General features: G+C 37.6%; 1 protein-coding gene across 3 annotated transcripts in view; it reads left to right on the top strand.

Annotated features, from left to right (window-relative positions):
- The first annotated feature begins 2,193 nt into the window (after positions 1–2,193).
- tjp3 (tight junction protein 3) overlaps positions 2,194–16,672 on the top strand; it is a 78,516-nt gene continuing 64,037 nt past the window's right edge. Inside the window, exon 1 of one of the 3 annotated variants that reach the window (XM_057841599.1) lies at positions 2,194–2,400. Coding sequence is in view for 2 of the 3 variants with exons in the window: in XM_057841596.1 (XP_057697579.1) it covers positions 12,465–12,548 (84 nt within the window). In the remaining variant the exon portion in view is untranslated. Of the gene's footprint in view, positions 2,401–2,732; positions 2,816–11,726; positions 12,549–16,672 lie in introns of those variants that run through there. The other 2 variants (XM_057841597.1, XM_057841596.1) reach the window with 2 other exon arrangements.

Below are 16,672 nucleotides of genomic sequence, written 5' to 3'. Positions count from 1 at the left end.
TGTCCTACCGTGTTGGTCCTCATTATAGTAGAGAAGACGGAGTAAATATAATCTATACAAAGAAACTGTAGCCAGATCAACTCATAGCCTCGAAAAGTAAGGGTTACATTTTGTCAGGATGTAGTACAATGTAGCATGTAGTGTCAGAAAACTGGGTCTGCGTCAGAGGTCATGGGTGATCCAACAGGACAACGACCCAAAACGCCTCAAATAGTTCCAAGAAATGGTTGGAGACAAAGCACTGGAGATTTCATAAACACATTTCAACTGAAAACATTTGTAATTGTGTTAATGTCTGGAAGAAACTGTATTTTCTGGAAAAAATTCCAGGGGTGCCAATAATTTTGTCCATGGCTGCATACTGTATATATATATATATATATATATATATACAGTGCTGCTCAAAAGTTTGTGAACCCCCTCAACATTTTGGAATTTTCTATTATTTCAACCTGATTTCCTAATCAATCAATTCAGTAGTTTTTTTTTTTTTTTTTTTAACAGTTGTGTTGTCGAGACTAAATTAAAAAGAGTTTTCATCAACTGATGTAGGTGCAAAATTGAACTGTTTGGTCACAACCAAAACCGCCATGTCTGGCGAAAAGTCAACACTGCATACCACCAAAAGAACCTTCTCCCAACAGTGAAGCATGGAGGTGGGAATGTCAAGATCTGGGCTTGCTTTTCATCCTCAGGACCTGGACAACTCCACATAGTCCAGGGAATCATGAATTCTGAGGAATATTGTCAAATCCTAGAACATAACCTGACGCCATCTGTTTTGAAGTTAAAGCTTGGGAGAGGGTGGATCATGCAACATGATAATGATCCAAAGCATTCCAGCAATACAACCAAGGAATGGCTGAAAAAGAAGAAGATTCGTGGTCTGGACTGGCCCAGTCAAAGTCCTGACCTAAATCCCATTGAAATGCTGTGGCGGGACCTGAAGCGAGCAGTTCATGCCAGACGCCCATCAAACCTCTCTCAACTGACTGCGTTCTGCAAGGAAGAATGGGCAAAAATCCCCCAAAGTAGATGTGAGAGGCTGATTAGTCACTACAGAAACCGTTTGGTTGAGGTAATCTCTGCAAAAGGAGGCGCAATATCCTATTAACTGAAGGGGTTCACATACTTTTGCACACATGATATCTGAGTTTTTCTTAAATCAACCACTTTTGTTAAATAAAGAATGACAATATAACTATTTCTTTTGTTTCAGTCCATTATTTGGAATGTCAGTATTGTGGATTTGGGTATAACTTAACATTTAATAAGGTTATTTTAGTTTTTTTTACAAAAAATCTGACCATCGCTGTGGGGTTCACAAACTTTCGAGCAGCACTGTATAAAAAGAAAAACTGGCTTTATTCCAAAAGAGTATGATTGTTATTGTAAGTTACTTTCAGATTTGATCATTTTTTAAATGAACACTTGTAATTCTAGCAAATCGATTTATACAAAATTAATGTGTGTTGGTATAGCAATATATATTTTGTGATTAATTAATTAATTAATTTATTTTTATTTTGGGTCAGAAAAATGATCCGATCCGTGATCTGAGCCTTACCATCAGTTTTCTGAAGTGTGACACCCCTAATATACAGTATATATTTAAAGATATATATCTATGTGTCTGTGTGTGTGTTCAAATTATAATGGACATTTACAATGGAATGTACTAAGAGATACGTGCAATCTTTTTTTTTTTTTATGTTGAAACGTTTTTCATGAATTAAATGTATTATTCTTTAAAGTACATCGCACTTAAAAATGTATGTACTATACTAGATTTGGAAGATTTTTTTTTTTTTTTAACATTAACCTTCCTATCCTCTATTCTGATGTTTCATTCTGTTGTGTTTGACTTAAATTGAATTTGGATTTAATTAATTCAATGATTTGTTTACCACTAAAGGGCGCCCCCGTACTACTAATAGCAGTCATTTCTCTGGCTTCCTTAAATTGATACTTGATGTTGGCTTGTAGCATCCTCTACTGGAGATAATGTGGCACTACAGTTTCAGTCTTTGCCAGAGGACGGTAACGTTTATAAATAATTCCACATTAGAATTGACCACTCTCAGTCAGGTTGCATGTATTCTAAAAATAATCAAGTTAATAAAAACTAAAAAAAAAAAAAAGTAAAATAATAATTTGTGAATACTCCCGTATGTCTTTAAAGCCACGCCTATATTGGCGGCCAGACTCGCCCATTCTACCTGTGCAAACAAGCAAGGAAGATTTAAATCAACCGCAAAGTTGTCTTGCTGTTACACCCCCGGCTAATTTTTTTTTATAAACCGCAGAAGCAGAGTGTGAGCAACATTTGAGTAAACATTTATCGCGGCGTGAGCGGTTCGACGAAATATTGGATCGGTACGGTATCCGGAAGTGTTACAGGTAAGACAGTTTCATTCGCCTGTCAGAATTTCCAAGCCTCGTCTCTTTAAAAAAATAAAATAATAATCATAATTGTGTTAACAGAAATGACATAATGTCTCTTCATTTTTGAAATTCTAATTATAAAAGTCTTTTTTTTTTTTTTTTTTTTTTAATAAGTACCGTGAAGTACTTTCCACAAATGTGCCGAAAGTGTTGACAAGATTTCATTCACTGTTAGCTTGTAGAGTTTTCTTATGCTTTTCTATTTAGCTTGTCCTATTAGCTTAATTAATTATTAGTTATTGATAGCATCCGGAGGGTGGGTTGAAAAGTTAGTTTAGTTATTTAAATGTAACCACGTTGAAACTCCATGTGTGATGTGACGTTTGCCCCGTTTTCCTCTTCTCGCCTTTCTGGTTCGCCAAGCAGTCATGCAAGTATCTACCTGTCTCAAACCGAGTTTCATAACAGTTTCGACTCATAAAATGTTCTCTTTCCATTTCTTTGTAAAGTCTTTTTTTATTTATTCTTTTGGGTAACTACCTGTGCAGTTATTACATTTTGTGTCAGGATCATGGTGGGTAGAGTAGCCTTTTTTTGTTTGTTTGTTTGTTTGTTTGTTTTTTTACCCAAGTAAGGTAGCGTTACTTTAAAACAAAATTACTCAAGTAGTCATCAAACAATACTCAAGTACAAGTAAAAAAGTATCTATTGAAAATAATACTCAAGTAATGAGTAACATTGTGAGAAACTGCTTTAAATGTTTTTTTGTTTTTTTTAAACAATGGTATTTTTTTCTCAGCACAAAGTTATCTATATGAACTGTTATTATTATATTGTACGACAACCTATTAGATAACCACATTAAGCCAAACAAAAAAATCATTGAATTACGGCAACAACAACAAAATCTACAGAAAAGAAGCATCATTCTTCTAAAAAAGTATGAGTGCCCTCTAGTGGAGAAATAGTTCCTAGTTTGAATAGTTGAATATTTAATTGTTTCTTCATAGTTCCTATTATCAAATCAAAAGGATCATATCTCCGGTTTTCCATTGTCAATCGGTGCCAGATAAAAACTGTGAGAGAAGTTAGAATTTTTAATATTTTACGGTGCTTTAGAGACTCCACGTGATTGAAGAGGCCGGCGTGAGCATAGAACGGCAAACTCGAGTCTGATTGGTATAATGGAGTCGTGATTATTGTTGCGACGTCTCATTGGTGAAACTGGTATAGTTACTGTTAAAAGTAAAAACTAATATGTAGAGGGAAAATATAAGTAACTGTGAGCAACTGCTTATTTTTGTTTGATTTTTTTTTAGGGCTGCCAAACGATTAAAATTTTTAATCGAGTTAATTACAGCTTAAAAATTAATTAATCGTAATTAATCGCAATTAATCGCAATTCAAACCATCTATAAAATATGCCATATTTTTCTGTAAATTATATATATATTCTGTAAAATGTTGGAATGGAAAGATAAGACACAAGATGGATATATACATTCAACCTACGGTACATAAGGACTGTAGTGGGCATTTCACTCTACTGTCATTTAATCTGTCTATGCTGTCCTCACTCCGAAGCGTCTACTTTTTCCAAAGCTAGACAGCTAGTGAATGACACCTTAATAATCAGACTTCTTCCTTTTTCATCTGATTTATTAATAAAATGGCCTCAAACCATAGTCCTCTTTAGACCGTTGTAAAACTACAAAAAAAAGTACACAAGCATTGCATTAGCAACAACGTTAGCGTAGCACGCTATACAGGTTCACTAAACATAAACAAAAAGCTTCTCATATAAAAAATATAACATTTCGCTTACTAACATAATATGTACATTCTTTACAACAACCATACTTACGGACAAATCTTGTCCAAGGATCATATAAGCACAATATTACAACGTAGGCATCAGCCCGAGACGTCGTGCAGCAATATTGAACTGGCAAGAACACAATAAACCATGTCGCAAAGCGACCACAAGAGTTCGCTGTTAGACAGCACAAAAAGCCTTGCTGTAAAATTTACCAAAAGGCAGAATACTGTCTGAGCGGGACATATGCGTTAATTGCGTCAAATATTTTAACGTGATTAATTTAAAAAATTAATTACCGCGCGTTAACGCGATAATTTTGACAGCACTAATTTTTTTTTTAACAATGGTATTTGTAACATATGTATGTCACACTGCTGTTGCCATAGTGTGCACTTCTTGTGGGTGTGGTATTACAGTATAAAACAGGGGTGTCCAAACTTTTTGCAGAGGGGGCCAGATTTCGTGTGGTAAAAATGTGGGGGGCCGACCTTGGCTGACGTCCTTTACGTAGAACAATATATTTAAGCAAATTTTAGCAAGCCATTCTGTGTGTCACATTTGCTTTATAATTTTTTTTAATTAATAATTTCAATAATCTCGCAACTAGCCTTTGTGGCGTTTTCTTTCGACTCTCGGACTCTTGCGAAATACTGCTGCTGTAAAATTAAACTAGCGTCAAGTTTCTTCAATTTCCCGCTACGTATCTTCCCTGTAATCTTGTCGTACATGTCAACGTCTCTTGTTTGGTAATATCGCCTCACATTGAACTCTTTAAAAACAGCGACTGTCTCTTTGCAAAAGAGGCAGACACAGTTGTTGCGTATTTTAGTGAAGAAATAGTCAAATTTCCATCTATCCTTGAAACGTCGGCCGTCTTTTTTTTTTTGTTGATTGTCGCCATTTTAAAAAATTTGGAGTGAAGGGTCACACGGGGTAATGTTGCTTAAAGTGCTGCTGCCTTTTAGTGGGTAAATGAGGAGCAGCATTTAGTGTGTAAGCTACTTCATATGCTGGTAGCAGTACTGATGACCAATTTATTAAGTCTGTGTGCGGGCCTAAAGCTATTGATTTTATGACAGAGGCTGGGGGCCGGATGAAATTTGACCACGGGCCTCATTTGGCCGGACTTTGGACATGTCTGGTATAAAAGGAATCTCTTGTAAGTGGCACATATGCTTAGAAGCACACTGAATAAAGAAGTGTTGTTCCATTCTTGTCTCGGTCTTACATGCACTTAGATTAAGGAAGTACAGTGCCTTGCAAAAGTATTCGGCCCCCTTGAATCTTGCAACCTTTCGCCACATTTCAGGCTTCAAACATAAAGATATGAAATTTAATTTTTTTGTCAAGAATCAACAACAAGTGGGACACAATCGTGAAGTGGAACAACATTTATTGGATAATTTAAACTTTTTTAACAAATAAAAAACTGAAAAGTGGGGCGTGCAATATTATTCGGCCCTTTTACTTTCAGTGCAGCAAACTCACTCCAGAAGTTCAGTGAGGATCTCTGAATGATCCAATGTTGTCCTAAATGACTGATGATGATAAATAGAATCCACCTGTGTGTAATCAAGTCTCCGTATAAATGCACCTGCTCTGTGATAGTCTCAGGGTTCTGTTTAAAGTGCAGAGAGCATTATGAAAACCAAGGAACACACCAGGCAGGTCCGAAATACTGTTGTGGAGAAGTTTAAAGCCGGATTTGGATACAAAAAGATTTCCCAAGCTTTAAACATCTCAAGGAGCACCGTGCAAGCCACCATATTGAAATGGAAGGAGCATCAGACCACTGCAAATCTACCAAGACCCGGCCGTCCTTCCAAACTTTCTTCTCAAACAAGGAGAAAACTGATCAGAGATGCAGCCAAGAGGCCCATGATCACTCTGGATGAACTGCAGAGATCTACAGCTGAGGTGGGAGAGTCTGTCCATAGGACAACAATCAGTCGTACACTGCACAAATCTGGCCTTTATGGAAGAGTGGCAAGAAGAAAGCCATTTCTCAAAGATATTCATAAAAAGTCTCGTTTAAAGTTTGCCACAAGCCACCTGGGAGACACACCAAACATGTGGAAGAAGGTGCTCTGGTCAGATGAAACCAAAATTGAACTTTTTGGCCACAATGCAAAACGATATGTTTGGCGTAAAAGCAACACAGCTCATCACCCTGAACACACCATCCCCACTGTCAAACATGGTGGTGGCAGCATCATGGTTTGGGCCTGCTTTTCTTCAGCAGGGACAGGGAAGATGGTTAAAATTGACGGGAAGATGGATGCAGCCAAATACAGGAACATTCCGGAAGAAAACCTGTTGGTATCTGCACAAGACCTGAGACTGGGACGGAGATTTATCTTCCAACAGGACAATGATCCAAAACATAAAGCCAAATCTACAATGGAATGGTTCAAAAATAAACGTATCCAGGTGTTAGAATGGCCAAGTCAAAGTCCAGACCTGAATCCAATCGAGAATCTGTGGAAAGAGCTGAAGACTGCTGTTCAATAACACTCTCCATCCAACCTCACTGAGCTCGAGCTGTTTTGCAAGGAAGAATGGGCAAGAATGTCAGTCTCTCGATGTGCAAAACTGATAGAAACATACCCCAAGCGACTTGCAGCTGTAATTGGAGCAAAAGGTGGCGCTACAAAGTATTAACGCAAGGGGGCTGAATAATATTGCACGCCCCACTTTTCAGTTTTTTTATTTGTTAAAAAAGTTTAAATTATCCAATAAATTTTGTTCCACTTCACGATTGTGTCCCACTTGTTGTTGATTCTTGACAAAAAATTAAAATTTTATATCTTTGTTTGAAGCCTGAAATGTGGCGAACGTTGCAAGGTTCAAGGGGGCCGAATACTTTTGCAAGGCACTGTACATAGCAGTATTTTTTTTCTCTCAGCAGAAAATTATCTATATGAACTGTTGTTATAATAATACTGTACAATAACCTATTACATACTACGACATTCAGCCCAAGAAAAAAAAAATCATTGAATTCTGGCGAGAGAAAAAAAAGACAGAAATGAACCATTATTCGTCCAAAGAGTGGCGTCTAGTGGAGAAAATGGTTACTACTAGTTTGAATAGTGAATAGTTCCTTCATAGTTACTATTAAGAAATTAAAATTATAATATCCGTGGTCAATCGGTGCCAAATAAAAACTGGTTTAAATCTGCGCATTTGAGTCATGTTGAGTCCTTTTTTACGGTGCTTTCAATACGCCACGTGATTGAACAGGCTGGTGTGATCATAGAGCGGCAAGCTTGCGTCTTATTGGTGTAATGGAGTAGTGATTATTGTTGCTACTCTTGGCATCGCTGGCAAAAATAATTCTAATATGTAGAATAAAGAGGGAAATTGTGTAGCCCAAAGTAGCGAAGTAAGATTACCATTTTTCCTTCACAACTGTACTCAAATAAAAGTAAAAGTATGGCATAAGAAGTACATTTTTCTCAAAAGGTTACTCAAGTAAATGTAACGGAGTACATGTTACACGGTACTACCCACCTCAGGTCATGATCCATCTCTCTTATTATATTACTTTTGGGTTTTTTTGTTTTTTGGGGGGGGGGGGGGGGCAAGCAGAATTTTGCGGAAATTTTATAATAACAGTAAGCAGTAGAACATCTCAAGGCCCATGAACAAAAGTGAACAAGTAAACAGCCATTTTGGGTGAATTCCTGGTCTTGTACATGAATGGAGTGCAGAAATCTGTGTTTTTAGCACTGCTTGCATCTTTATTTTAGACCGAACTATACGTTTATCTCTTTTGTCATGTAGTAATCAGACCACCTGAAGCCTCTTACCGATACTCTAGTCGAAAGTCAGGAATAGATGACATCATGTTGATGACCCAATGTAACTCCAGGCTATTAAAGTGCGTCATCCTTATCTTTTCATGTAGTTTGAATTTTATTGCTTGAGTTACCAGAGCATCTGCAGGAGTGGCTTTCAGAGTCATTCCTGGCTTTGATGCAGTACTTGCTTGTACTACGGAGAGCATGTCTTCATTTACGTGTTTTAGTAACAGTAGTGCTTGTTTGATGTGTTTATTCCACTTGAATGAGCAGTGTTTGCAAACTGTGCCATTGAGGAAGCAGAGTTGCAGTAGTATGAAAAAAAATCTGAACCTTTTGGAATTTCTCACATTTCTGCATAAAATCACCATCAAATGTGATCTGATCTGTCAAAATCACACAGATGAAAAAAGTGTCTGCTTCAACTAAAACCACACAAACATTTATTGGTTTTCATATTTTAATGAGGACAGCATGCAAACAATGACAGAAGGGGGAAAAATAAGTAAATGAACCCTCTGCCTAAGGAGCAATTGAAACCAATTTTTACCAAACAATTTCAGTCAGGTGTGTGCCCAATCACTGATGAGTGGTTTAAAGCTGCCCTGCCCACTATGAAACACACACCTGGTAAGAATTGCCTTGATGAGAAGCATTGTCTAATATGCATCATGGCTCGGTCAAAAGAGCTGTCTGAAGACTTGCCATCAAGGATTGTTGATTTGTATAAAGCTGAAAAAGGATACAAAACCATCTCTAAAAGTCTGGATGTTCATCAATCGACAGTCAGAGAATTTATCCACAAATGGAGTTTGGCACGGTTGCCTTTCTTCCAAGGAGTGGCCAAGCGTGGTGGAGGGAACATCATGATTTGGGGCTGTTTTCCTGCCTCAGGGCCTGGACAACTTGTAATCATTCATGGAAGGAGGAATTCAAAGTTTATCAGGGTGTTTTGCAGGAAAACCTGAGGCCATCTGTCAGACAGCTGAAGGTAAAAAGAGGACGGATGCTGCAACATGACAATGATCCAAAACACAGAATTAAATCAAGTTCAGAATTGTTTCGGAAGAACAAAATACACTTTCTGGAGTGGCCAAGTCAAAGTCCTGACTTGAACCCCATTGAGATGCTGTGGCATGACCTAAAGACAGCGATTCATGCCAGATATCCCAGGAACCTGACTGAACTAAAGCAGTTTTGTAGAGAAGAATGGGCCAAGATTAGTCCTGATCGATGTGCCAGACTGATCTGCACGAATGGGACACGTCCCTCTCCTCATCTAAGCCGTCCCCCCAATAAGTTGAGACACAATAAGTATTTTTGGTGCTCTAAACTTAATTCAAAGTAAAGTGGTAAAATTCTCCTTCCGTGCTTCCTCTTTCATCATGTTCATGTCTGGTGACTGGGCTGGCAAGACCTGGAGGATCTTGATCTTCTTTGCCTTGAGGAACTTTGAGGTAGAGATTGAAGATTGCGATGGAGCACCATCCTGCTGCAGAATTTGTCCCTTTTTATGGTTAGGAATATAAGAGGCAGCTAAGATTTGTTGATATTTCAGACTGTTAATGTTGCCTTCCACCCTGCAGATCTCTCGCACACCCCCATACTGGATGTAACCCCAGACCATGATTTTGCCACCACCAAACTTCACTGTTTTCTGAGTGAATCTCGGATCCATGTGGGCTCCAGTAGGTCTCCTGCAATATTTGCGGCGACTGTGGTGTAATTCAATGGAAGATTCATCTGAAAAATCCACTTTTTGCCACTTTTCCAGCGTCCATCCTTTTGACAGGCTGTGGGCCTTGGCAAATGCCACACATTTTTTTAATTGTCTGCACCCTGAGAGATCTGCAGGGTGAAATATCAACAAATCTTAGCTGCCTCTTACATTCCTAACCATAAAAAGGGACAAATTCTGCAGCAGGATGGTGCTCCATCGCATACTTCAATCTCTACCTCAAAGTTCCTCAAGGCAAAGAAGATCAAGATCCTCCAGGACTGGCCAGCCCAGTTACCAGACATGAGAATGATGAAAGCGGAAGCTTGGAAGACAAAACCCAAGAACGGTGATGAACTCTGGAAGGCATGCAGAACTGCTTTCTTTGATGTTCCTAATGACTTCATCAATAAATTGTATGAATCCTTGCCGAACCGCATAGATGCAGTCCTTCAAGCCCATGGAAGTCATACAAAATATTATATTTGGATCTCACAGCACCACTACTTAATTCGCTTATGTTATGTAACATATTTTTGTATTTGAAGTACATTTTTTGTTCAATTTTCACACTACTTTCTGTAGGCGACAAAACTTTTGGCTTGCCAAAATTTGACCTTTGTCTTCATTAAATGATAAATCTTTTTTTTCAGCGAAACAAGTATATTTTTGTACATTCAACATCATTTCGGAGGGTCTTACTTTCATAGGAGCCATTTCTGAAACCAGTTGAAGAATTAAAAGTCAGGTTATTAGTAGAGAAGTGATGCCGATCGATCGGGTCCGATCACGTCATTTTCAAAGTATCGGAATCGGCAAAAAAATATCGGCCCTGCCTTTTTTTAATATATATATATATATATACATTTTTTTTCAAATTAAATCATTTTCTAATTGTATTTAACGTTACAGACATAATATGTTACACTCATCCAGAGTCTTTAGTTTAGGCTTAAGGTAGGGTTATCAAATTTATCATGATAACGACGGTAATTAATTTTTAAAAAAATGTATCACGTTAAAATATTTAACTCAATTAATGCATGCGTTGCACGACCCACTCACGCATTGTTGCGCTCAATCTGTAATGGCGCCGTTTTACCTATATAGAGAGATAAAGGTCAGTGTAAAATGACGAGAGTGAATTTTGGCAGTCTTTGGAGCCTTTTTTTAATTGGCTAAAGCCTTACAATCCCTCTCCCAATGATTAGAAATATCATGGGAAGCAATGTGGGGAAGCAAGGTAGCAATTGATCTTTTTCTTAACACCTTATGTTATTTCCCAACGCAGAGAAGATATATCAATTGGTAGCACTACGGACCGTCATGGTTCCACTTACCATCATGCATTTGGGCATGGCTACAGTATCATTTACTGAAAGCTCAACAAACACACTAGATGGCAATATTTAGTCATAATATACAAAGTCACAAGTCTTTCTATCCGTGGATCCCTCTTACAGAATGTTAATAATGTAAATGCCATCTTGAGGATTTATTGTCATAATAAACAAATACAGTACTTATGTATTGTATGTTGAATGTATATATTTGTCCGAGTTTTATTCATTTTTTTTCTTAATGCATTGCCAAAATGTATATGATCGGGAATTATTGGAATGGAATCGGGAGCAAAAAAAAAGCAATCGGATCGGGAAATATCGGGATCAGCAGATACTCAAACTAAAACGATCGTTATCGGATCGGGAGCAAACAGACATGATCGGAACAACCCTAGTTATTAGCAATTGTTTCTACAAAATGGATAAGCAACAAGACTTTTGTCAGGGACTGTACACAATGAACAGGTTTCCCCTGAAGCCTTTACAATAGGCTGCCGCTAGTCTGAAACGGCCTTAATGCACTGTCGGTGTTGGCCTGAGTTTACATTCAAGAGCAGTTTTAAAACAATAAAGGGACCTTTGATTGGTTTGAACATTGGCAGTTACAGTGTGTAATAATAGGATGAAAGTAAAAATGACATCAGCACTAAAATTCACCCACTTAAAAAAAACTCCAGGGTTTGTTTGTAACGGCCTCCAGCACATTCATGGACATGCATTTTTTTTGGCCTGGGGCTTCTTTATTTGACACAATAGCCTATTGACATCGGTGTAGGGAAGATTACAGTACAGTATTTATGCTGACAGGATAATGTGTGGAAACTCTGGACCTCTTTAGTGACATTTTGATCATTCCTACTTTGAAGATGGAAGGCTTTGGTTTCGTGTTCGGAGATACAAAAAGGCGGCTGTTACGGTGACAATAAAAGGCACCTTTTGAGGAGGGAAAAAAAGCACGATTACCAGAGTGAGATGAGCAGACTCAATTAGGAGAGAAAAGTAGGGTAAGGTTTTGACTTGGATTTTGAAGCTGACGGTTCAGACTTCTATTTCGTCCCATCCATCTACTTCCTATCTGCTGTGAAGGCACCCACGAAGCTTTACTCAAGTAAAGAGCCTTTCAATTATTAACAGTCCAGCGCTCTCATTCCCCCGTCGTAACCATAGCTGCCAGTGTACTCAAACCAGCCTTGTGGGAAAAAGTTTCAAATTGGCTAAAGAGGCTCACATACCACTGAGACTTGAAGAAGGCGGACCTCCGGGATGAATCCGAATAAGGGCAACTGAACTTGGAATACCTTTTTCATTTTTGAGTTTTATTGCCGTGTGGGCTTTTTGTGGATTTCGTGAGACACAACGAGTTGTCATTTGGACCCACTTGGGTGGGCATCATTGTCATGAACGCGACCCAACGGATCAAACTAATGAAGCACTTTGGTTCCGTCCCGCCGGAGCCCCCGCCGCCTCTGCTGGTGGTGCCTGTAAGTCAGAGCTGTTGATTTACTACAACCAGAATCGCATGCACAAAATTGTGAATGCAAATAGGTGTAATTATTTCAGTCATTTTAATTCACAATCATTTTGGGAACAACTTTGAATTCAACCAGTCTTTTCTGGAAACAAATTTAAGTCATTGGGTAATAAGGGTGTAACGGTACATGTATTTGTATTGAACCGTTTCGGTACGTGGTGCTCGGTTCGGAACGGAGGCATACCGAACGAGTTTCTGACGTAATGTAACCCTTACTTTTCGAGGCTGTGAGTCGATTAGGTTACAGTTTCTTTGTGTAGATTATATTTACCACGTCTTCTCTACTATAATGAGGACCAACACGGTAGGACAGTATAACCCAGAAACGCCAACGGCGCGACAACCTGGCCGCCGCAGGCGTTAAAGTCAATCAGCCAATGCACACCAGTCGCAGTGCGGCCGCGTGTTAGACGCGAAAAAAACGGCATAGTTTATTATTTGATGCGAGACGCGACCCTCCTGCGTCAATACTACTACCGGTACCTAGGATCGGGCAAACCGGAAGTCACTTGTGTAAAAATACGGTGGATCCGGTCGATTTTCATACTAATATGCGATCGTATCCCACTTTTAGAGTCAATCAGATCTCTTGAGTGGTAGATCGGGGCACAGTTGACTTCACTTTGTTGATTTACTGCTGTCTTCTCTGCTATAATAATAACCAACTAGGCCCCGTGTTCAATACAAAACCCTCCTACCGCAACAAAACAAGTAGGAAGTAATATTCACATAGGAACTAAAGTTATACAACATAAAATATACAATACAAATGAATACTACATCACATTTGTAAAATATAAGCACATAATAAAATAAATAATCGCCCATTTAAATAAATTGAAATGAGCTCAAACTAATACTAAAACTAACTAGCTAAAACTAGCTAAAATAATAGGAATAATACAGATCCTGCTTACACAATTAAATTAATTTCTTTGTGACACTTTAACTTGAGAAAATCCACTAATAAAGCTTTTGAAAACCGTTCATAAGAAAAAAAAATGATTCATTGAGGCATTTCATTTGTAAAATACATGTTAAAATCTTTGTCATTGGGATTGTTTTTCTCTTTCGCACAGGACTTCTTTTAAATTTCTTTATTTCAGAAAGAAAGCTGACCAATACGCGGGGTCTGAAAGGCAAATTGTTGTTGGATTATCTTTAAATACTGGCTACTTTTTGAGCAGAATTCTAGCTTTGTATAGGCTACGGTTCCTATTGTTGAAAGCACAAAAGTGTGTAGTAAACAACTAGCACATTTATATTTTGCATTTTGTTTTTTTACTGTACCGAAAATCAACCGAACCGTGACCTCAAAACCGAGGTACGTACCGAACCGAGATTTTTGCGTACCGTTACACCCCTAGTAACGATGCTATTGACAGTGATAGATGTCCAATCCATTTGAACTGGATGGAATGGAACTGAATGATCATGTTTCAGTGCCATTAAAGGTAATAGCTGTCTAATGAATTTTCACTGTGAGGGGCTGGCAGCCTAAGTCACAATTATTTGATCAATTGTTTGAGCCAGGGGTGTCAAACTCATCTTTGTTGCGACCCAAATTGTAGTTAGTTTCCTTCAAAGGCCCGTTATGTTTTCCAACCTGTATACTGTAAATATTTAAGTCATTTGGTTGCCATTGACGGCGCAAGATGTCTTCGCCCCTTTCAGTCCAAATAAATTGGACGTCTCAATAAAATTCTTAGAGACATTGTTGACCTCATTATCGTCAAAAATCCTTTTTAATGCCTCTAAATATCAAAATGGCAAATGGTGTATTACATTCTATTCCTTCTTGGAAAAAAAAAACCTGGGTAAGAAATCGTAAATATTTTCTGTTTTTAATTTATTTTCAATTTGTTCTTTTAATTTAAAAATGGAAACATTATCTTTCCCTCTATTTAATTAGTAATTTTTCAATCTAATTTGATATTTATTGTAATTATGTTGCGTGTGGTATGATCAAAAACATGAAAAAACTAAATATTTTTAAAATTTTAAACAAAAATGTAAATATTAGAGATGTCCCGATGCTGATCAATCGGGTCCGATCACGTCATTTTCAATGTATCTAATCGGCAAAAAAATATCGTCCATGCCTTTTTTTAATATATATATATATATATATATATATTTTAATTAAATCGTTTTCTAATTGTATTTAACGTTACAGACATAATATGTTACACTCATCCAGAGTCTTTAGTTTAGGCTTAAGGTAGAGTTATCAAATTTATCCCGATAGCGGCGGTAATTAATTTTTTTATAAATGTATCACGTTAAAATATTTAACGCAATTAATGCAATCGCTGCATAACCCACTCACGCATTGTTGCGCTCAATCTGTAATGGCGCTGTTTTACCTATATAGAGAGATAAAAGGCAGCGTATATTGAGTAGAGTGAATTTTGGCAGCTTTAGGAGCCTTTTTTTTTTAAATTGGCTAAAGCCTTACAATCCCTCTCCCTACGATTAGCAATATCATGGGAAGCAATGTGGGGTAGCAAGGTAGCAATTGATCTTTTTCTTGACACCTTATGTTATTTCCCAACGCAGAGAAGATATATCAATTGGTAGCACTGCGCACAGTCATGGTTCCACTTGGGCATGGCTACAGTGTCATTTACTGAAAGCTCAACAAATACACTAGATGGCAATATTTAGTCACAATATGCAAAGCCACAAGTCTTTCTATCCGTGGATCCCTCTCACAGAAAGAATGTTAGTAATGTAAAGGCCATCTTGAGGATTTATTGTCATAATAGACATATACAGTACTTATGTACTGTATGTTGAATGTATATATTAATCCGAGTTTTATTCATTTTTTTCTTAATGCATTGCCAAAATGTATATGATCGGGAAAAATTATCGGGAATGATTGGAATTGAATCGGGAGCAAAAAAAAGCAATCGGATCGGGAAATATCGAGATCGGCAGATACTCAAACTAAAACGATAGGGATGAGATCGGGAGCAAAAAAACATGATCGGAATAACCCTAGTAAATATTCTATTTTTGGACGACGAAATTTTTATACAAGGCGGAAAACACTCGTTACTTGCTCTGAGACCCCCAATTTGGCCAAATTTCAAAATTGTCCGATATGCATGTGTGATACATAATTGGAAAGCTTAAAATCGCACATTTCTGGGGGAAGAAAAGTTTTGAAGATGAGGGCATTTAAAAAAAACAACAAAAACAAACAGCAAAACCCTATCTGGAGGTAAGCGTACGCGAGAGCAGAATTACAGACGCCATGACTTTAACGAGATATTATCGCGTTCTTACCTTGTTTGGATCCAAAAACTCCATGTAGCATGTATCACTGAGTGTCAAGACACAGCTGTTGAATGGCCACAGCTGGATGTTTTGGGGATTTTATGGGTGAAACATGGTAATATGACAAGGGTTGGGATGCAGAAATCGCAGACATCAAGGAGCGGTCGAGACTGTCGTTTTCATATATTTACCCTTTTAAACGTTTTTCTTTTTCTTTGTTTGGATCAATTATTTATCATCAAATATATTGGGGAAAATGCGACAGTAACATAAAAAATAGAATTAAGTGATATTTATGAGGTAGATATCTGTGACTTTTTCACAGACGCCAATTTTTTCATTGTGATGTAATTTGTTTAAAAGTTATGAGAGTGAATAATTTTTTTTAAGTCTTTTTTTTTTTTTTTGACTAAATACTGTATTAGACATGGATTAATGATTCTAAGCTAAAAATGACAGACATTTCAAATAATAAATACGATTACTTACCTTCTTTTTATGGCTAGGTTGAAACAAAAGCGGTTGCGCAACGTCTGTAAACAGGGGTTTAGGGTAAAGGGGACAAATTAAAAATAGTTTGGGGGCTTAATGCGCCATGAATCTCCTATGGCAGCATCTAGACATATTGTTCTATCAAACACAACAGTTCTTTAGGCTTAAAATACAGCAGTTTATTTTATAGAGGGTTGCAAGAGCAGAAACTGCTTTTTCAGTCATGTCTGTGTTTTCAGCCATAAATTTTACTTTCGCGGAAAACATGAAGTCGAGGCACGTGATTTACTTTCGCGG

This window comes from Corythoichthys intestinalis, chromosome 7 (assembly GCF_030265065.1).
Source record: "Corythoichthys intestinalis isolate RoL2023-P3 chromosome 7, ASM3026506v1, whole genome shotgun sequence".
Lineage (NCBI taxonomy): Eukaryota > Metazoa > Chordata > Actinopteri > Syngnathiformes > Syngnathidae > Corythoichthys > Corythoichthys intestinalis.
The sequence above is the reverse complement of the archived record's forward strand: the minus strand, read 5'-3'. Positions and strand labels throughout refer to the sequence as shown.